Source organism: Ursus americanus, chromosome 4 (assembly GCF_024610735.1).
Source record: "Ursus americanus isolate L20-20 chromosome 4, mUrsAme1.1.p, whole genome shotgun sequence".
NCBI classification, from domain to species: domain Eukaryota; kingdom Metazoa; phylum Chordata; class Mammalia; order Carnivora; family Ursidae; genus Ursus; species Ursus americanus.
In genome coordinates, this window is record NC_142130.1 from 31728436 (window position 1) to 31750836 (window position 22401).

Below are 22401 nucleotides of genomic sequence, written 5' to 3' on the forward strand. Positions count from 1 at the left end.
TAGGATAACAGTATTTGTAAGATTGTATAAACCTTAAAACCTAAGATATTCTTAGTTTTACATCTTATATAATATTTTCAAAATGTGTATGTTGGTCAGTTATTAATCTGAGTTAACTGATCCTTAAGATTTTCCCATGTCAAACTGATAGGAAAAGAATATTATTCCAGGACAAAATTATTCAAAATTATACCTTTCATTTTGGTTCTTATGCAGAGGTTTGAGTAGCATTTGCTTATTTGCCTTCCTGCTATTCTTTCCCTATTTGGCAGCATTTCTTAGGTCTTTGTGGTGATGAGGAACTGTGAAGCAAAAAGTACACACTCAAGATTGATATTTGTACCATACACTGGGGAGTCTCGGAGATCATTCTGAAATACTCTGTGATCCTGTGATCTCATGTTTTGAAATCCACCCTTAGGAATAACAACCTTAAGAGAAGACCCCTCAGCAGTTCTTACTGAAGTGTTTAGGGTGATTCTATAAAATAGCACATGCCTGATAATTGGGATGAAAATGGTGTTTGGAACTGTGTATGGAAAACACATTTTGAAGTATGTATACCATGTATGGAAGTATAGAAAAGAAAACAACAAAGTAACACATGCACACTGCTTACCTCTGTTTAAAAGGAGAGATATTTGTGGATAGGGATCAGAAGAGACAATACAGTATAATTATATGACTTGTCGACCTTTTTTATGGAATCTTTTTTAGGTAAAGATGTTTAAATGTACAGTAGAAATCTAGCCATTGAACAAGTAACAGTGTATAAATGAAAAGCAGTTAATTTAAATTTGAAGAATGCTTGAAAACGGACAGTATAATTATATACGTATATGCAAATTAATGTAAATAATGTATAGATACTGAAAACTCTAGATGTTGTACTTGAGAAAAAAACTTATACCGAAGGCAGCTTCTGAATTCTGAAACATACCAGTTACCAAGTAGAAAGTGTTTCTAACAAATGTTATGTTACTTTACTCTTACAGGCCAAAGAGTGTGGCCAGATGCAAAATAAGTGGCTAATGATAAACATTCAAAATGTACAAGACTTTGCATGCCAGTGCCTCAACCGCGATGTATGGAGCAATGAAGCTGTGAAGAATATTATCCGGGAACATTTTATTTTCTGGCAGGTGAGAAGGAGAGTTAATCAAAATTTTTGTGGTATTTTACTTTTGTAGTATGGTGTGTTGGGGAGGAGGCATTAGGTTTTAAAATGGGGAAAAATTAGTAACAGTTAAATTGTGACATATGAAAAAGTAAAACCACCCATAATGGCTGGAATAGTAAGGACAAGTAAAAATAAGAGCAGCTATGAAGAACTCCTAAGGGAGGGAAGAGAAAAAGAACCATGCCATGTAAACCATATAATACTCCTATCTCAGAAGAGTTTATGTATTTTGATAGAACGTACAACTATACTGTTCAGGAGAAATATAACATGAGCTACATAAGTAATTTAAAGTTTTCTTGTAGCCACATTTAAAAAGGTCAGAAGAAATAAGTGGAATTAATTTTAATATATTTTTAAAATTCACATAGAAAATCAGTACTAAAATATTGAGGGTTTTTGTTTGTTCGTTTGTTGGTGTTAAGTCTTTAAGACCTGATGTATATTTTATACTTAGCAGTATCTGACTAGCCACATTTTAGGTACTTCAATACCACATGTTCTAGTGGCTACTGTAATTGACAATGCGGATGTAGAAGTTCTTGGAATAATAGAAGAACATTTGACAAAGGCCTGGATTTTAGCTTGAGTTTGATACTACCATCCGTATGTCCTTGGACTTGTCACTTAGGGTCTTGCTGGTTGTACTTACTTTTTATATAAATTATCAAGCTAAATTATCAAGTTAGATGACCTTGCTCTGATTTTTTATTTCATGAAAAATTAACTGAAAATAAAAACTTCTGAATGAACTTAATTCTTTTCCCAATGCAAGTTGTGCTATTGATGTTATTAGTGTGCCTTTTCATGTGTGGCAGGCCCCTAAATTCAATATGATTTTTCTGAATGGTAATCTTTTATTCAGCACCTGTTGATTGGTTATCTCTTTGGGTCGTACTATGCTAGGCACTCGAGCATATCATCTTAATATATTGTGATTTATTAAGATGTATATGGTTGAGAGGAGTGACATAGATGGACAGATAACTTAAACAGGAAGGGCAATAAACTGGGAAGGGAGGAAGAACAGATTTATGTTTCTATAAGTTTCCAGAGGGATTGAGGACAAGAAGTTGAGGGAACTCACACCAGAAAACTTTAATTTTCTGTTTAATATAGGAGTAAGATTCTAACATATACCAAAGGTGTATTTGGATAGTTAATTGCTGTTAGTATATAACAAGGATATATTTGACACTTTTTTTAGAAGCTGACTTTTTTTGTAATATCAATGATTTAACAGGTTTATCATGACAGTGAGGAAGGTCAGAGATACATACAGTTTTATAAGCTGGGGGATTTTCCCTATGTTTCCATCCTGGATCCACGGACAGGTAAGATTTATGTCTCATTTATCTTTCAGTTTTCTCTAATTGATCTTTAATATTTGACTTGGATCTAGTCTCAGAATTATTTGTAATAATTTAGATAAAGGGTTTTTATTCATTCCCTTGAGAAATGTTTAAATATCTGTGAAGTATGTATTTAGGAGTCTGTTTCTGGTAACTTTGGGAGATGGTAGTATTTTATTTTATATTTTTGTACAGTTCTGTCCTTTCGAAGAATAGCTGTTTATCTTTCTTGTCCTTTTATAAGGGATCCCCTTAGGTTTTCTATCATTAAAATACTAAGAATGTTCGATTACTGGTTATAATCCCACCAGAGAAGCAGAGGGTACAACTAGTATTATTATTTTAATTGAGTTTCATATAGCTACTGCTTTGTCTGAATCTCTTCTTAAATGGCAATAAGTGCTATCAGCAAATAAAGTAGCTGCCCTGTCATGATGGCTGGGAGTCTCTTATAATTATATGTATGTGTTATAATTAATGTATCCTCTAGTTTATGAAGATACTATGTAACTTATGCTGGTGAAGGGTGGAGTGTGTGGTCCCATACAAATTTTAATTATGCATGTGCCAAAAGAAATATTTAATGAGAATGTTCAAACTGAGTGTTGATTTTATTATATATCCTGGTTTTTAATTTGTAGGTCAGAAGCTAGTAGAGTGGCACCAGTTAGATGTGTCTTCTTTCTTGGATCAAGTGACAGGATTTCTGGGTGAACATGGACAACTGGATGGACTTTCTAGCAGTCCCCCCAAAAAATGTGCCCGTTCAGTAAGTATGACTGAGAAGTGGTGATGGGCAGTTAAGTGTAATTGTATATAAATGTCTTGTGTAAAGTGTTTTGAGTAATGTGATGACATAAGTTTTGGACAGTTACAGTTTGTAGCTGCACAGCATCTTAGACACCCTCTTTATATTTGGATAATTTCCCACATAAGGGTTCAGTCTTCTTAGTGAAATTACAAGATTCATATCCCCAGTCTCCCTTGCAGTTAGGGTACAGGCATGTGACCTGAGACCTGGATTTAGAAGTAAACAGTGTGAGTGTGTAGCAGTGGACAGGACGACTGCTGTGGGAAGCCCAGTGACAGAGGAATCCACTTCTTCAGGGGCAGCACTGCCAGGACTTTTGGTATCCAAGTCTCAGCAGCAGTGGAAATGGTATTTTTCCTAGACAGCTCTCACGATGGTATAGCTGGGCATTATTACTGGTTATATAGCTTTGGGGCTTGGCTCTGTGGCCCACACAGAGATTATTTCTTTAATATGCTTTTATGAGGCAGACCTGTTTGATAATTGGAATCAAGATTAGTGGCATGTAAGAGAGCTTCAAAGATAGGGCAATCTCATGTTGGTTGTAGGTGCTATTTGGGTTTTGATGGCAGTGAGAATAAAATTAGTTTCAGAGGATATGACTTTAGCAGTCTGTATCATGCAGTTGTGAAGCAGTTCCTTAAGTTATCACCTAGAATAAAGTACCCACAGGCACAAAATGCTAATGGTGCTTGCCAAGGAGTGGTACAGAATTCTTTTTCCCCCGTTACAGAAGTTTTATTTAGGTAGACATAGTACTGCAGAACTAAAACATTGTTTCATCTTTATCTATAGACACAGTATTTTGCGAGTTTTTTGTTTTGTTTTGTGTTTTGTTTTTGTTTTTTAGTTTTTTGGTTTTTTTTGGTTTGCTTTCTCATTAGAGAAGTTTTAGTTAAGTAGAATTCTTTTCTTTTAAGGCATAAAAAACCCAGAGATAACATAAGAGAGTTTCTTATCCTTTGTAGTCATAAGGCTGATATTTTCAAAAAGCAGAGCCTGGGCTTGTGCTTTGCTGAATTACAGCAACATTAATTGAGTTTACAACTTCACCAGGTCTCTTACAAAAGTAAGGCTTTTAGTGGGAGAGTGGGACCATAACATTGGACAAATACATAGGGGTCATTGGCGTAACTAGTACCTCAGACCCCATATCGGATACTAAATTCTCTGAATATTACAAATATTGATCAACTGTGTGCAAGAGAAACACCAACAGGGGCACCTGGGTGGCACAGCGGTTAAGCGTCTGCCTTCGGCTCAGGGCGTGATCCCAGCATTCTGGGATCGAGCCCCACATCAGGCTCCTCCGCTATGAGCCTGCTTCTTCCTCTCCCACTCCCCCTGCTTGTGTTCCCTCTCTCGCTGGCTGTCTCTCTCTGTCAAATAAATAAATATAATCTTTAAAAAAAAAAAAAAGAGAAACACCAACAAATAATACCTTAAACAAGGAAGACATCTATTTTCTCAACAAGAAGCTGACATAGGTAGTCTAGGATGTGACTCCTGTGGATGTCATCAATGAACCAGGTTCCTCCTCTTCCCCCCACCCCCTCCTTTATCCTTAGTATTGGCTTTTTGTTCCCATGTTCACAGTATAGATGCTGTGCTCCTGGGCATTATATCCAAGCACGGACAAGGAAGGAGGGGGTAAAACCTCTGCCCAAAAGTTAACAGCTATAGATAAGAATTCTGCTTACTTTAGCTGGACACATTTCCTTGCACAAACACAAGTGAGGTGTTCTGTTAAGGAGGCAAAGAAAACTGAATGTGAGATAGGAAACTAGTAGTATCCATCATAGTGTCGTCCTTTAAAATCAACCTACATGGTACACAGTGTTATTATCTGTAGTCGGTCCAAGCCATTGCATGTCATATGGGCGCATCTGTTTGCTTTTTTGTGTGTGATAAGTTAGCCTTAAGTTTATTTTATTTAAAAAAAGTTATAGGGGCACCTGGGTGGCTCAGTTGGTTAAGCGTTTGGTTTCGGCTCAGGTCGTGATCTTGGGATCGTGAGATTGAGCCCGGTGTCAGGGGTCATGCTCAGCACAGAGTCTGCTTGGGATTCTTTCCCCCTCCTTTTTTCCTCTCCCTGCCCCCCCACCCCCGTGTGCTTACTCGTGCTCTCTTTCTCTCTCTCTAAAATAGTTAAAATCTTTTTTTAAAAAGTTACAGCTTTATGAAGCATAGTTAATGTGCAATAAATAGCATGTTTAACATATACAAATTACAGTTTTTGATATGAGTATCTTTTCATGTGCTTTTATGCTTTCTCTCGTTTGGTAAAGTGTTTACTCAGATCTCCGGCTTATTTTTTTATTGAGTTGTATGTCTCTTACTGGGTTGTAAGAGTTCCTTAGATATAAGCCTTTGTTGAACATATGGTCTGCATATATTTTCTCCTAGTCTGTTGCTCACTTACTCATTTCATAGCAGTCTTTTGAAGAGCAAATTTTAAAATTTTCATGAAATCCAGTTCATAAACTTTTCTTTTATACTTTGTGCTTTTTGTCTCTTATCTAAGAAATCTTAGCCTAACCCGAGATTTTATCCCATGTTTTTTATATTTTAGCTCTTAAGTCGGTGATCCATTTTGAATTAATTTTTGTATATGGTGTCAGGATAGAGTCGACTTGGGGTTTTTTGTTTGTCTGCATATGGCTGTACACTTATTCTGGCACCTTTTCTTAAAAAACACTATCCTTTACCCCATTGAATTGCCCTTTGCACCTTTGTCAAAAAATGATCATATATATGTGTAGGTTTATGGGCTCTTTTCGAATGATGTCTTTCTTTACACAATTATATTCTGTCTTAATGATTACTGTAGTTTTATAAGTCTTGAAATTGCATGGTATAAATTCTTCAACTTTGTTCTTTATAGTTTGTTTTGTTATTTCAGGTCCTTTGTGTTTCCATGCAAGGTTTTTTTTTTAATTTTTCAAATTTTAAAATTTTTATCATGGGAAGGATCTACGGCAGAGAGATCCACATAAGCTTTATTTATTTATTTATTTATTTATTTGTTTATTTGTTTATTTACTTATTTTTAAGTTTATTTATTTTGGCAATCTCCATACCCAGTGGGGTCTCAGACTCACAGCCCTGAGAGTAAGAGTGGCATGCTTTTCTGACAAAGTGCCCCAAGATCCACGTAAGTTTTAGAATCAGTTTATCTCTTTCCACAAGGAAAGCTGCTGGTATTTTGATTGGATTTGCATTGGCTTTATGGATCATTTTGGGGAAGATTAACATCCTAACAATATTGAGTATTCAAATCTATGATCTGTCTATTTATTTGTCTTAAATTCCTTCTCAGCAGTGTTTCACAGTTTTTGTATATTGCCTTTGTAGCCTACAGCCTTCCTAAATTTTCTTATTAGTTCTAGTAGCTTTTTTGTAGATGGTTGTGTTGTCAGCATATAAAGACTTACTTTATTTCCTCCTTTCCAGTCTCTATACCTTTTTCTTATGTAGGACCTCCAGTACAAAGTTAAATAGAGATTGTGAGATTAGACATCCTTGACTTGCTTCTGGTGGTAGGATGAAAGTATTCACTCTCTTCATCATTAACTTTGACGTTAGCTATGTTTCTTATAGTTTATCAGGTTGAGGGAAGTTTCCTTCTGTTCCTAGTTTGCTGAGTTTTTATCATGAGGGGATTCTGTCAGAAGATTTGTTACATCTGTTCAGATGAACATTGGTTTTCTTTTTTATTGAATTCTATTGGTTAGCTTTTTAATGTTAAACCAGCCTTGCATTCCTGGGCTAAAACTTACTTGGTTATCAGTGCATTACTTTTTCATGTATTGTTGGGTTTGATTTGCTAAAATTTTGTCAGGAATTCTTGGGTCTGTGTTTATGAAGGATATTGGTTTGTAGTTTCTTTGTCTTTTGTTTTGTCTTCCTTGTGATGTCTTTGACTAGTTTTGGTATAAGGTTAATGCTGGCTTCACAGTGAATTGGGAAGTGTTTCTATCACTTCTGTTTTCAGGAAGAGTTTGTGTAAAATTGATATTGTTTCTTTTTTTTTAAGATTTTATTTATTAGAGAGAGAGAGTGAGCGAAAGTGAGCACGAGCAGAGGGAAAGGGTAGAGGGAGAAGCAGACTCTCCACTGAGCAGGGAGCCCAATGTGGGGCTCAGTCCCAGGACCCTGGGATCATGACCTGAGTCGAAGGCAGAGGCTTAACCGACTGAGCCACCCAGATGCCCTAAAATTGATATTATTTCTTCCTTAATGTTTGATGACATTTATCAGTGAAGCCATCTGGACCTAGAGCTTTGTGGGAAGTTTTAAACTACAGATTCAATTTAATTAATGGATAAAGGACTACTCAAGTATCTATTTCTTCTTTTTTTTTTAAATAATAGTTTGATTACTACACAAAGTTGGTAGGATACAATAATTTGCTATAAAATATTTACCTTAATAATCCTATTAATCCTGTTATTGGTAATTGGTGGCTTCTTTTTTTCCCTGACAGTCTGGCTAGAGGCTTATCAGGTTTATTGATTTTAAACAACCAGCTTTTGGTTGTCATGATTTTTCTTCTGTTTTCTAGGTCATTGATTTCTGTCCTTTCTCTTTTTCTTTCTGTGTAGTTTGGGTTTAATTTAATTTTCTTTTCCTGTGTGGGTACTTTTTTATTTAAGATGGAAACTTAGTCATTAATTTCAGACTTTTCTATTACATGTGTTGAGTTCTGTAATTTCTCTGTAAGTGCTTCCTTAGCACTTCCATACCATGTTTTTTTTCTAGCTGCAAGGGAAACTGATAATTGGAATTTTTTGGCTGGACATGTTTTCTTTTATAGACATGATTAGGATTCTGTAAGTAAGAAATCAGAGGAAAATGGATATTGGATAGGAAGCCAGTAGTGTGTGCTGTGGAGACAGTCTTTAAAATGAAGCTACATGCTGTACAATGTCATTATTGTAAACCTACAATCCACCTAAAAGCCATTGCAGGTCATGTGGGCATTTTACTTGCCTTTTCTGGTGGTAGATAACCTTAAGTTTATTTAACATTTTTTTCTTAAATTTTTTGCTTTATGATTAGCAGATAGTAAAAGTCAAAATGAGGTTCCTTTAGTTTTTTATTAGCGACCCATACATTTTTTACTTTTTTATTGTGGAAAATTATCAGCATATTCACAAGTAGAAGGAAGTTATTGAACCTCTATGTACCCGTTAACTAATTCCAGTAATCAGTGCACATGGCCGGTCTTGTTTCATTTATATCCCATCCTAGTCACATTATTTTGAAACAAGTCTCAGAATTCATTTTTTCATTCATTAATACTTTGGCATGTATCTTTAAAACATAAAGACTCTTGGGGAGCCTGGGTGGCTCAGTCGGTTAAGTGTCTGCCTTTGGCTTAGGTTTGTGGTCTTGGGGTCCTGGGATGGAGCCCCGTGTGAGGCTCCCTGCTCAATGGGGAGTCTGCTTCTCCCTTTCCCTCTGCCTGCCGCTCCCCCTGCTTGTGCTTTTTCTCTCTCTTCTCTCTCAAATAAATGAATAAAATCTTTAAAAAAAAAGATATTCTTTATTTTTTTAAGCCACAATCACATTACCAGTAACATACCCTTTAAAAATTAACAGCAGTTCCTTGATATCATGAGATGTCTAGTGTTCAACTTTTGATTACCTTACAAAAATTTTTTTTTAATAATATGAGTTAGGATCAAAATAAGTTCCACTCAGATAACCCATATTTTGTGACTTCAATCAGTTTAGTGATATTTGTGATAGAGCTTTACCTGGGGGGAAAGCTGTTGAAATTTGCATTTCTCATGATCACAATGAAACCCTTCATCATAATTAAGCTTGGGAAAACATAGTTGTTGGTTTTTCCTATCATTATCTGCTGTTTTGTTTGGGTTCTAATGCTAGAGATCTGTTAGTTTTTTTGCAAAATGATGACTGAGTTTGTTGATATCCTTCTCTGTGTCAGAACAGTGCTAGTTGAAGAATATAGTGATAAGCAAGGTAGACATCCTTTTCTGTGTTGAGTCATTTTTTTTTTAAAGATCTTATTTATTTATTTGACAAAGAGAGACAGCCAGCGAGAGAGGGAACACAAGCAGGGGGAGTGGGAGAGGAAGAAGCAGGCTCCTAGCAGAGGAGCCTGATGTGGGGCTCGATCCCACAACGCCGGGATCACGCCCTGAGCTGAAGGCAGACGCTTAACGACTGCGCCACCCAGCCGCCCCTGTGTTGAGTCATTTTTAAAAACTAGTGTTTTGGCTTTATATTTAAAAGCTAATTCTTTTATTTTTCTGGGCTGGAAATAAACTGTTTTCTTGATTCTATTCATTTTTATATAAAGGAAACCTGTGCTTGCAACACCATTATGCCAGGTGGTAGGATGGTTATTTTTGTTTTTAAAATACACATTCCAGCTTGGCCATGTAAGACAAAGTTGTTGCACGCAAATAGCTTAAAATTTAGTAAAGACATATATTCAGCAGAAAATAATAGTGGCAAGCTGACTGTTACATTTCTTTTCTTTTTCTAGATTTTATTTTTTTGAGAGAGGGAGAGAGGACAAGCAGGGAAAGGGAGAAGCAGGCTCTTCGCTGAGCAGGGAGCCCAGTGTGGGGCTCAGTCACAGGACCCTGGGATCATGTCCTGAACCAAAGGCAGACGCTTAACTGACTGAGCCACCCAGGCACCTTGACTATTAAGTTTATTATGTTCTGTTCGACTTTATCTATTTTTTTGGTTTAACTGTTTTCTTTTTCTTTCCGCCCATGTTTTATGACTGCATCTCGCAGGAGAGCCTTATAGATGCAAGTGAAGACAGCCAGTTAGAAGCTGCCATCAGAGCCTCCTTGCAAGAGACACACTTTGATTCAACACAGACAAAACAGGATAGCCGTTCAGATGAAGAATCTGAATCTGAACTTTTTTCTGGCAGTGAGGAGTTCATATCCGTTTGTGGCTCTGATGAAGAAGAGGAGATAGAGAATCTTGCCAAGTCCAGGAAATCTCCCCACAAAGATTTGGGGCATAGAAAAGAGGAGAATAGAAGGCCGCTGACTGAACCCCCAGCCAGAACTGAGCCTGGAACAGCCGCAAACCACCAAGGATTGCCAGCTGTGGATTCAGAAATATTGGAGATGTCACCTGAAAAATCAGATGGAATAGTGGAGGGCATAGATGTAAATGGTGAGTTACATTCTAAACCTGCTTCACTTAAAACTTGAATGTTACTGAAGGGCTTTATTTATTGGTTGAAGTTAGTCTTCTGTCTTAAGTTCTTCTTCTTATTTTTTTAACCCTTCCTTTAGGACCAAAAGCACAGCTGATGTTACGGTATCCAGATGGAAAAAGGGAACAGATCACTCTTCCAGAGCAAGCTAAACTGTTGGTAAGTATATCTAATTGGAGGTGTTTACTTGAAGCAGAGAAACTAATTGGCATAATTGGCTTTATGATTCTCTGAAATTGATGGTATTCAGTCTGGCCTCTAACTGGAAACTTAACTGTGATGAATCTTCGGATTACTTTGTTCCCTTCTCAAGTTATCTTAGGCAAGTCACAGAGGGTTTGTCCAGTCAAGATTTTCTATTCCATGGCTGCATGGGATAGAAACCCAACTGAATGGGGCGCCTGGATGGCACAGCGGTTAAGCGTCTGCCTTCAGCTCAGGGCGTGATCCCGGCGTTCTGGGATCGAGCCCCACATCAGGCTCCTCCGCTGGGAGCCTGCTTCTTCCTCTCCCACTCCCCCTGCTTGTGTTCCCTCTCTCGCTGGCTGTCTCTATCTCTGTCGAATAAATAAATAAAATCTTTAAAAAAAAAAAAAAAAAAAAAAAAGAAACCCAACTGAAATTATTACCTGGAAAAAGGGAGCGGGGTTATTTGAAGATTCTACTGGGGCTCCTGGGTGTCCTAGTAGCTGAACCTCCAAAGTGGTTAAGAACCAAAATTGTTTTTCTGTGTGTTTCTCTCATGGGGCCTGTTTTGTTTCCCTTTTGCGATTTTCTGCTTCACAGCATTCTTCTTTCTATATAGTGGTGGGTTTTGTTGGCCTCTCATCTTGTACGTGGTTCATCTTAGTGATGCTGAGGGCTTTTTAGTCTAAAGTCCACAGCTAATGGGCCTTCCCTCTGTTTCTGACTCCTGGAAAAGAGAATGGGTCTGACTAGCTTAGCTTAGCCTATGAGTGAATCGCCCTTGGGTCAGGTATTCATACCTAGCCACTTGCTGTGGCTGGAGATAATTCATCTGATTCTTCAAGACTGTATGACTGAAGTGCAAGAAGGTTCTGGTTGCCAGTGCTGATACCCAGAACTGTCTTCCCGGTCTAGTATTTGGATGGGAATGGGAGATGAGATCATGGCTAGAGCAAGCATAGATCACTTCTTTGGGAAGTTTGGTTGTGAAGCTAGAGGGAGAGCATAGGCGATAATCAGAGGGGAAAAATGATTGAAGGAGAGACTGAGCATGTTTAAGTCTGATAGGAAGCATCTGTAGAGAGTGAGATATTGAAGATACCTATAAAAGGGGATATCGTAGTGGCACGGTTTCTGAGAAGGCAAGAAGGGATTCAGCGCACAGGTGACATGAATGTCTGTAGGTGGACTGAAGGACGTATCTTTGATAAAAGGGAAAAAATTGGTAAAATGTTTAAAAAGAGGACAGTAACTTTACAAATAGAAATTGAGTTTATGTTTATTTGGGAGACAAACATAATCCTGTATATTTCAGTATCACTTACTGGCCCTAAACTATTGGATACAGATTTATTATCTCCCCTTCTAAAGAGTTACATTGGCCCTTCCACAAGGGTAAGCTTTGGTTATGTGAAAGAATAACTTAAACTCGGGACGCTTGGGTGGCTCAGTAGATTAAGCATCTGCCTTCAGCTCAGGTCGTGATCCAGGGTCTTGGGATTGAGTTCTGCATTGGGCTCCCTGCTCAGCAGGGAGTCTGCTTCTCCCTCTGCCCCTACCCCAACTTGTGCTGTTTCTCTCGCTCGCTCTCTCAAATAAATAAATACAATCTTTAAAAAAAAAAAAAATTTAGGGGCACCCGGGTGGCACAGCGGTTAAGCGTCTGCCTTCGGCTCAGGGCGTGATCCTGGCGTTAGGGGATCGAGCCCCACATCAGGCTCCTCTGCTATGAGCCTGCTTCTTCCTCTCCCACTCTCCCTGCTTGTGTTCCCTCTCTCGCTGGCTGTCTCTATCTCTGTCAAATAAATAAATAAAATCTTTAAAAAAAATTAAAATTCACATCTTATCTGATATGATAGAAAGGAATATAAGATATTTAATTCTTTAATATATTCTTTTTTATTTCTACCTAACAGCTCTGTCTTTCTCTTATTTTTCATAGGCTTTGGTGAAGCACGTCCAGTCTAAAGGATATCCAAATGAACGTTTTGAACTTCTCACCAACTTCCCTCGAAGGAAACTCTCTCATCTGGACTATGACATTACATTACAGGAGGCAGGCCTTTGTCCTCAAGAGACTGTCTTTGTACAGGAAAGAAATTAACATCATGGCCTGACCTCTCTCAGCTTACCCCTTTTTTCCCTTTCCTGTGAGATACCATGTCACTAAGTATGCATTTTGGCTCATAGGACCATAGAGCCAAAGTTGGGCAAGCAAGTCACCTGCCTTCTCTTTTATTTCTTGCTCTCTCCTATATTCAGTCTCTTTTCACCCTCCCCCAACCTTTTCACTCTTCTATTTTCTTCTTTTTCCTGCTATTCTTTCTTTCCTACCTAATCTGGTGACCAAATGGAAGTGTAAGGATTAGACCTTCTAGTACTGGCAGCAGGAAATGTGTGTTCCAATAAGTGGTCTCTTGCACGACACTTTTTTGGGATCAAATGATAATGTTACTCCTCAGACTTCTTTGGTAAAGGAATGGCTAGATTCAGAATAAGAACAACCTCCCTTTTTTATAAGCCCCATTTTTGATAGGGAAAAGAAACTCTATAACACGTTTTGTTTTGTTGTTCATGTAAGAAATATCACGTGACAAAATATCCAGGCTTCCATTTACATGGAAACAGCATCCCTTATAATTATTGCTCATCATCTTTAAAATTTTTTTTCAACGGATTCCCATGTTCCCAGCTAGAATTATTTCCATGGTATGTGTTATTGGCAGAATGAGTGTTAAATGTCGGGTGAGTAGCATGGGGTGGCTTTCAATATCCTAGCCTAAAACAGCTTTCTTCATTATTACTTTATAAACTGTATTGATCCTGCTAGTCCTGAAACGGACATTTAGGGAGGCTGTTGTGGTGATTGGGTTAGGAAGGTGCTTGCTGTTTTTGCCAGTACAGCATATTAGTTCCTTTGGCCCTTCCATTGTTTGGGTCCACAAGTGATCTGTGGGAAGGCAGCTGTTCAATAATCATGCAGTACAGTGGCTTATAGTTGTAACCACTATGGTTATTGATTGTCCTATGTGCTTTAAGGCATACTTATGTATGTCCCGGGGGAAAAGAAGAAGACGCAGCTGAGAGTTGCTAGCCATGTTTCTACGGTTAGAAAGAAAGATTCATTTTTTTACCCCTGGTTGGAATAGTTTCTAAAAGGCTCTGGTGACCACATGAGCTTAATTCCTCTACTGTTTTCTTACAAAAGGTGTCAAAACTGAAAACCTCTGTAAGGGGAAAACCTTTAAATTCAATTTATAAGACAACATTTAGTAAGGGAGGTGGAGAAGATTGTCAGCAATCTTCAGGTGTTGTGGGGTTTTTCTGCCAGCAGAAGCCACATTCAAAATGTAGTTGGTGAAAGCTTGTTACAGTATTATGTAGAAGAGGCCATCTTGAATCTATGTAATACTGTTTGACTTATCACCTTCACCGTATGCTCAATTCTTATTTTGAGCTTTAAATAGAGTCCTCTGAAGGGGTAATAATGATTCTGGTGGCAAAATCAGAATTTTAACCTTGTTACATTGAATGGGCGTGTTTTGTCAATTGGGGATTTGGATCGATTGATTCTTCTACTTGAGGAACATAAATTGCTATTGCTCAGAGACCTTTAGGTTCCCATCTACTTTAAGGTCACTCTCTTGCAACTAGGGGATTAAAAAAAAAGATGCTTATGTGTTGCTACTACACAATTAGAGACTGTGGTTTCTAATGGTTGGATTTAGAGGGACCCTTCCTAAAGAATGAGTTATGTATCTCCTCAAGGAAATCATGGAAAATTCTGTTTATTCTTCAGTGAGTCCTTTTGAATTAATGTTCTTACATTTTTTTCTAAGTCTGTGTAAGTGCTTATGTATAAGTATATAATTGTATAAATATTTATAAATATATTTATATAATTACAATTTCATTTATACCTTGAGTCAAAGTTCTCTCTTTAGATTGGTGACTGAGTAATACCATTTCGGTGTTTTTTCATAGGCTCTCGAGTAACTTAGCAACTTCTGATTTATTGAGGAAACATGGTTTTCATGTTAATTCCTCCAATGTATCTCTGAACTTGGATAATATACTTGCTGTCTGAGGAATAGAGCTATATACTAGCAAAGGTGCAGTAGAGGGTTAAAAAACTGTTGGTAGTAGACAAGGTGAGAAATCTAAAAATTCAGGGAGGCACAGGGTAAGAACTGAGGGTATGCCCAGCTTTGGTGCTGTGATGGCACCTATCTCCATTCTCAGCAGAGTCACAGCTAAAGCCCAAATCTGTCAAAAATGTGAAGTCAAGAATTTTCCCTGTGGGACTCTTTCATTCTTTCACTTACTAACTTCTCTTTATAAAACATATCTCAAGAACCTGAGACATGTTCATTAATGATAGGATGTAGTTCTACCTTTTTGATGAGGTCAGCCGTGGCATATCCATTTATGAGAAACCAAAGTGACTTTTTCAACTTGGATTACTGTGAGATGACCGAGTATATATAAAATGATTTAAGTAAGCATATCAGAGACTTAGGGCATGAGATGCTGATCCAGCTTAGATCCAACTGGTGTGTTTAGAGTACAAGATGTAGAGGGTTTTATTTTATTTTGAGGCAGAAGTGTAATTATCCTGGGCTGGATATAGAGGCCTGTGAGGGAGGGATTACGGATTACACATGGGAAGAGTAAGTAAGGAGTATTGCTTCGCTCATGAACTTAATTCATTAAAGGAGTACGCTTCCTCCAGTTTGTCTTTTTTCCTCTGCAAATTCCTTTGCTCTGTGGAGGAGAGATTTTATTGAATAGATTAAATGAGGCTAGTAAGATTAGTTAAAAATAGTTGTTCCTCGTAGGTATTGGAAACGGCTCGGAAGAAAAAGTGGGGAGGAAAAGGACAAGATAGAGTTTGAGAGTGACAAATACAGGGAGATGGAATGAAAACAAGTTGGGGGGGAAAAGTGACAGGAAACACCTTTTGAATTTGGTTTAAAAAGGAACCAAAGAAGAGAGAGAACAGCCAAATGAGGGAAGAATGGGGAACTAATTTTGAGTAACTAGCATGTGCTAGGCACTTTCTGTGCCTTTTCTTCTTTAATCTTGTAAGAGCTCTACAAAATGTATATTTTATATTCTCCCTATTTTGTAGCTAGGACAAAATTGAAGTTTAGAGAACCTGGTCAGGATATCACAGCTAGTAATTGGCAAAATCAAAATTGGCATCCAGAATCCATGCTGTTTTCACTCCCTTGCTGTTGTCTCTTACAACAGGGGAATCAGTTTACTGAAAAGGTTATCTTCCTGTTGTTTGGCTCTGTAAATTACCATTTGGTTTTATTTCCTTAAAGCTTGTGGGATTTGCACTATGCCTATAAATTCTTATTTACACCACTGTTTTGAGGGACTGATTATTGCTTTTTAAAAAAATGATGCACTGATAAAAATGTGAAAGGAAAATATGTGGCATTATTTGCCAAGAATAAATGGAAAGGATAAAAAATATTTTTATCTTTTTTTAAACCATTTTTGGGAAAAGATATAGTTATCTTTTCTTTGTCCCATCCATACCAGATTATTGAACTCTCTATGTGTATGTTTTTAAATCTCCTGTAACATTTTACTTCCTTGACTCTAGAAAGTCAACAAGTATTTATTGAGTCCTTAAAGTTGGAAATATCTTGAGGTCTAACACCTGATTTCTTCTGTTTTATCCAGTTGGAAAGATACACTACACATGAGATAATTGAAGAACATGTAAATGCTTACCTTTCTGGTGCTGAACTAGAATTACAATACAAGTTTAGAAAGGGGAAAGGCTTGCGTAGGCTTTCATTAGGAAAGTCCACAAAAAAAATAAAACCGAAAAGTGGCAAATGCTGTAGCTCAAAGTTTTTGACTCACCTATATTCATTCTTTAGTTCCACCTGGCGTAACTACTAGATTTAGGGCATGACGTTTATCTGTAAGGTACACCCAGCACCCAAGTAGGAAAGGATTATTGATCCGAGGACTAAAGATTTTAGCTAGCAAGAATCTCACTTGGACACTTAGGAAAATACCAGAGGGAGCCACTAGCAACTGGAAAGTGAAGGAAAGATTTAAGTTCTCTCCCCAGGTACAAATCAGATGTATAAAGGCACTGTTTGTAGGCAAAAGTGCACTTGGGTAACAGCTCTGCTATTAAGAGAATTGGACTAGATCAATAGTTCTCAGTCTTTTCAAAAGTAAAAGGACTTAAAATATTAAAATTTGGCAAGAGTGGGGACTTGCAGGGTTAAATATTAATAACATTAAGTCCATAGATGAAGAAAATGTAAATGTGCATATGGAATTGCAGACCCTTTGCAAAAACTCTGGGAACCCACAGATTGTAGACCACCGAATTAGATTATCTTTGAAGTCCTTTCCACTCTAAAATTTTATGCTTCTTATTTCTCCTCTTTATATTATCCCTAGGCTAATTAAAAAGTTTTTTTTGTTAATCAGTTCCTTTGCTTTTTTTGTGTCCAGGTTTCATTTGCCCAGTAACTTAATCTAACCTCACTGTGATGACTAGAATCTCCAAAAGGAGAGCATCATTCTAGATCTAATAATGATCTTTTAAACACAATTCATTAAGTTAAAAAACTTCACGCTGTGTTTCTAATCAGTGTTAAGTATGACTGAAATGTAATTAATGAGAACCGATATTTCATTGACACCAGAGTTAAATTTTATTTTACCTTTGTGCTTAAACAAAGCACTTTACTGGCTGAGCAGTTGTTAGGAAATTGATTTGTGTAAGTTGTAGAATTCACACTTGGTTTTGGCAGAAACAACTTTTTCAAGATTTAATTAGGCTGACTTTCAAAAATATTTCTTACAGAGTGTATCTCCATTATGTCATTCATATTCTGTCTCTCTCTCTCTCTCTCGTCCTCTTTCACTTAACTGCTCAATAGTAAATCATAGGATGCTGGTCGATGAATAAGTGATGGCTTGTGTAAAACTAAATGAGAGTAGGAAGAACCAACCCTACTGATGAACATGGCAGTTTTCCAATATTACAAGCCTTGATGAAAAGGCTAAAGACAGCTTTGTCCTATGAATATTCAACTTCATTGATTTACCTTGCATAGCATATCAATTATCGTCTTGACTTGAAACTTAGTGTTGCATTGTACACAGTTTAGAGTAGGTGGCAAGAAGTTTTTTCGTACAGAAAATAACAATACCAAGGCACTGCCTTGATTTCTCCTGTTCTATAGAAATTTAGTGTTTCACTGACGGTTATTTTGGTCTTTGACTCACCTGTGTGTCAACACTGCTAGAGAGACAGCTTAGAATCAAGAATATTTTTTGATAGAGATTATGATGACCTTGATAGTTTTCCCATGAAGTGAACTTGTGATTAAATTATTGGATGTGATGATGAGATCATTAATTAGAAAATCTTTTCATCCTGCCTTCTCTTTTACTTTGCCATTCTCTTTTCTCGATTTTTTGGACATCCATTCACTGAAAATTAGTCATGGTTTTTAATGAAATATGCTATGTTTAAGAAATTCCATTTCTAAGTTTGAATATGTAACATTTAAAATTTTTTCATGGATTTAAATATAAGGGAACAACTTGAAGCAACATTTTTATAGTTCATTTTCTCTCTCTACCTAAAAATTCTCTCATTCTAAATATAGAACAGCTAGCACCATGATACCCCGCCCCTTTCTTTGACCTACAGAACGTTGTTGTACTGCTTAGAATCTCAGTCATTCTCATAAACATGATAATTTTTGGTTCAACCCTTTCTTTGCCATATGATCTCCAAGTACAGTTGGGCAATCCAGTATGAAGTACTTCAATAAAATGATTTAGCATTTCTGAAGAGTATTTTCAAGAGATGGCAGATTTACTTGGACTGGAGATACAAATACCAATGGTAGTATTTTGCCCAAGAACAATCCCACATTAATCTCTAAATATGGGAAGTTGCCTTGTACTTAATTCTGTGCCCACAAACAGCAAATTTTTGTTATTTGCTTATTGGTATTTCCTGTATAGAGCTCAAAATGCCCTGAGATTTTATATCCCTTACAACTTAAGTTTCCAAATAGGAAGAATAGTCAATCTACATGGGACTGAGCATAAGAAAACTTTTATCTGTATCAAAACAAGTTAATCTAACTGGGCTTACCATGAATCCTTCATTTATAAGATGTGGTAAATAAAATGGGAAGCATTTCAAATCATTGGATAAATTCTGACCTGGAATTATTCTCCTTTTCTTAAAATCTTTTTTATTTGCTTTTTTCATAGACTCAGTATGAGCATCTTAACTAATAAGGGAGAGATTCTTGAGCTGGAGCTATTCCCTGCCGTCCTGCTTTTCTTTCCTTTTGTCAAGCTTGCTGGCTTTAGAAGAGTACACGTCACCAGGTTCTATTTCAGAGTAATGACATTGGAATGCTGATGCTCAGTTGGGTATCTTAATGTTTTCAACAAAATGGTTTGATAGTATGTTTTTCTCAGATATCTGTGTTCTTAATAATGGAAAATATCAATAAATTAAATGGTGTGATTCAAAATATTAAATAGGTTTTTTGCCCTAATCATATGTTCATTTTTTAATAATAACTTTTTGATGATTTATTGACCTGTAAGTTAAACTTCACATGAAGTTACCATTGCCACCAGAAAATCCCCTTTTACCTGCTAATTAGAATGAAAGTACTATGTGACCTCCACTTTTCAGTTAATGAGTGTAGCAAGCTTGTACTAGGGACTGTTTATCTTACCCATTTGGGGACTTGGGCCTTGTTACTTTCTAATGTTCGTCCCTTCAGTTTCGGAAAGGCTATTTAAAACTCTTGCTGGGAAACAGACAGTAAAGCTATGATATAATCCTCTAGTCTTAGATATAGAGAAATGAGTACCAGTTGATACTAACATGATACTTAGATTTGAGGGGCTTTCATCCAAGCTTTGGCATGAATCTGTTAGATACTATTTTTTCACTCCTTTAAAGAACCTTTTCTAGAACGGTTTTCCTTTTTTTTGTTAACAACTTCTAATCATCTGGTGTCTTTTTTTTTTTTTTTCCGACCCTTTAAGAAAAGTCCTTTTTTGAGTAGGTATTGATTGTTCATGGATACTCTCAGGAGTGTTTGTAGGCTCTGTGCATGCTTTGTATGAGTTCCGTTTAAATAATGCGTTTTGAATCATCTGGGATGTCCCAATTCTGGCATGTCCTCACTACTTGTGTTTTTTAAACATTTTTCGTCATTTTTCAAACCTCACTTCCCATCTTATTCAGAGAGGTTAATCAAGGAATGAAATTTGTTTGGGGAATAGGGATGGGGGTGGGTTGGGGACTCGAGTGAAGTCAGCTTGGGGTGTTTGCTTTAAAGTGTTTCTCAAGCAGTTCCTAACAGTATTTAGAGATTCCCTGGGAATCCTTATTCTGGACAAAGTGGCGGTCTTAGTGAGATTTGCATTTTTAATGCAGGACAGGCTCGGAATTTAATCTGTAGTAACTTTGTTATTGAATCCAAGAAGATAATGGACAGAGACAGTGCTCCTGTTGTAGTGTTTCTGGCAAGTACTCCCTAAAATGCACATATCGTTCTCAGTTTTCTGGGCTTTTAATCCCATGGTGCTAGGAGATATTTGTTTCTGCAGCTCTTCTCCAAAGTGGGAAGAAGGTTTGGGACCAGGGAGCAAGGGGCAACTGGATCATCCATGAAATTTTTTTGTTCACAATACACTAGAGACCCTCCTGTATGTCTAGTAAGTGATAATTAAGGTGCTAGGGAAAGCCTTAATTAAATTTGAAGACACATGGAGGCGGTAGAAAATCTGAACTTGGAGGAGGAGAAAAGCATGCCATTAGATAAAGCAGAGCTGTAACTTCTGGCTAAGACTCAATGGAACTTCCACTTGCTCTAAAACCAGGGAAATCTTAGATAACTGGGTGTGATCTATCTATAGATACATATGCTCTATAGGTAAATATTTCTAAAAAGAGGGTCTTTCAGTTGGTGATCCTCTGGTTTTGGCTGTACCAAATTGTGAATATTCTTGCTGTGTTGTACCCAGTTGCTTTATATTGGTACTGCAACTTGAATGGGGGGTGGGGGGGCATTTGGGGTGGGGGAGGGAGGGGAGCGGGATAAGTCTTTTGAAGACATCAGCTCACTGTGCTGAGAGAGGGACCAAACTCAAGGAAACCTCTGATCTATAAATTCAACTGCTGCATTTTTTTATAAATACATGTAAATGTCCTGTTGTAATATTTGATCTTGGAAATAAAATCAAAAACTTTTCAGTATTAGTTTTTTTGGTATTGTTTTTGTGAGATAAGACTCCCTAGATATTATTTTAATTAATACAATTCAGGTTTCAAGAGCTTGCCCTCATATTCTTATGTTTAGGACACTGAAGTATTTATTGACATAGGTTAATTCATAGTCAAATTATCAAGGGTAAAGTTTGCTAGCTTCTCTGCTAGTAGTATGTTGAACATTGATGGTAATTGCTTTATAAATGTTGGTCACGTCATGAAATCATTGGGGTGAGTTGGCTTTTTAAGAAAGTAGGATTCTATAATTGTCATATTTGGGCAATTCCAGCATACAGTCTTTCAGACCAGGAATAATGACTAAGGACCCAACTGAAACAAGTGAAGGAAAAAAGGAATTTTTAAATGAATGGGAGAAAAGCCAGGAGATATGATTATACTGTGTTGTAGAAATTGAGATCACTGCCCAGCTCTCAGTGTTATTCCTCTTTCTCTTGTGGAAATATTCCTCATCCCCATGCTTCAGCAACATATCCTGATGGGACTTGGCCATCTTCTTCCAAGACCCTGTCTCCCTGGCCACACGGACGGACCAAGGGGTGGGCGTAAATACTAAACTGGGCTGAGAGAGTATCGTTCCCATTCCTCCAGCCACAGAACCTTAACTAGCCTCACTGTGTGCCAAATAATAGAAATAGAGTGATGAGCAAAACACAGCCCCGTCCTCAGGGCATTTAACTTCAGTGAATACAAACAATAAACACATGAAAAATATACTGATTTGATTCAAAGACTGAAAAAAAAATTCTTTTTTTTTTTAAAGATTTTATTTTTATTTATGTGACATAGAGACAGCCAGCGAGAGAGGGAACACAGCAGACGAGTGAGAGAGGAAGAAGCAGGCTCCCAGCGGAGGAGCCCGATGTGGGACTCGATCCCGGCACGCCGGGATCACGCCCTGAGCCGAAGGCAGACGCTTTAACGACTGCGCCACCCAGGCGCCCCTGAAAAAAAAAATTCTGCTTTATTTTATTTTTTTAAGATTTATTTGTTAGAGTGGGGGGAGGAGGAAAGGGAGAGAGAGCCTTAAGCAGACTCTGTGCTGAACACAGAGCCCAACATGGGGCTCCATCTCATGACCCTGAGATCACGACCTGAGCCGAAACCAAGAGTTGGACACTTAACCGACGGTGCCACCCAGGCGCCCCAAGAATTCTGCTCTAAATAAGATGTTGGGGAGTTAACATTTAGGCTGAGACCTTGAAGGATGCAAAAAAGGTGGCCATGCTAAGAGTAGGAGGAAAACTTCCAAGCAGAACAACTGCAGAGGCTGGGGAGCAGCAAAGTTTTTGATGGATTTGAGGTATTTAGAGAAGGCAGATGGGTCTGGCATGCAGT

At 37.5% G+C, this 22401-nt stretch overlaps 1 protein-coding gene across 2 annotated transcripts in view; it reads left to right on the forward strand.

Moving 5' to 3' along the window:
* The window catches only part of UBXN7 (UBX domain protein 7), a 59560-nt gene extending 38524 nt beyond the window's left edge, over positions 1-21036 (forward strand). For both annotated transcript variants that reach the window (XM_045812512.2, XM_087861543.1), the window contains 6 exons: positions 996-1142; positions 2424-2514; positions 3174-3301; positions 10123-10516; positions 10639-10718; positions 12688-21036. In XM_045812512.2, coding sequence (XP_045668468.1) covers positions 996-1142; positions 2424-2514; positions 3174-3301; positions 10123-10516; positions 10639-10718; positions 12688-12849 — 1002 coding nt within the window. In that variant the 3' untranslated portion in view covers positions 12850-21036. The remainder of the gene's footprint in view (positions 1-995; positions 1143-2423; positions 2515-3173; positions 3302-10122; positions 10517-10638; positions 10719-12687) is intronic.
* The last annotated feature ends 1365 nt before the right edge of the window (positions 21037-22401 follow it).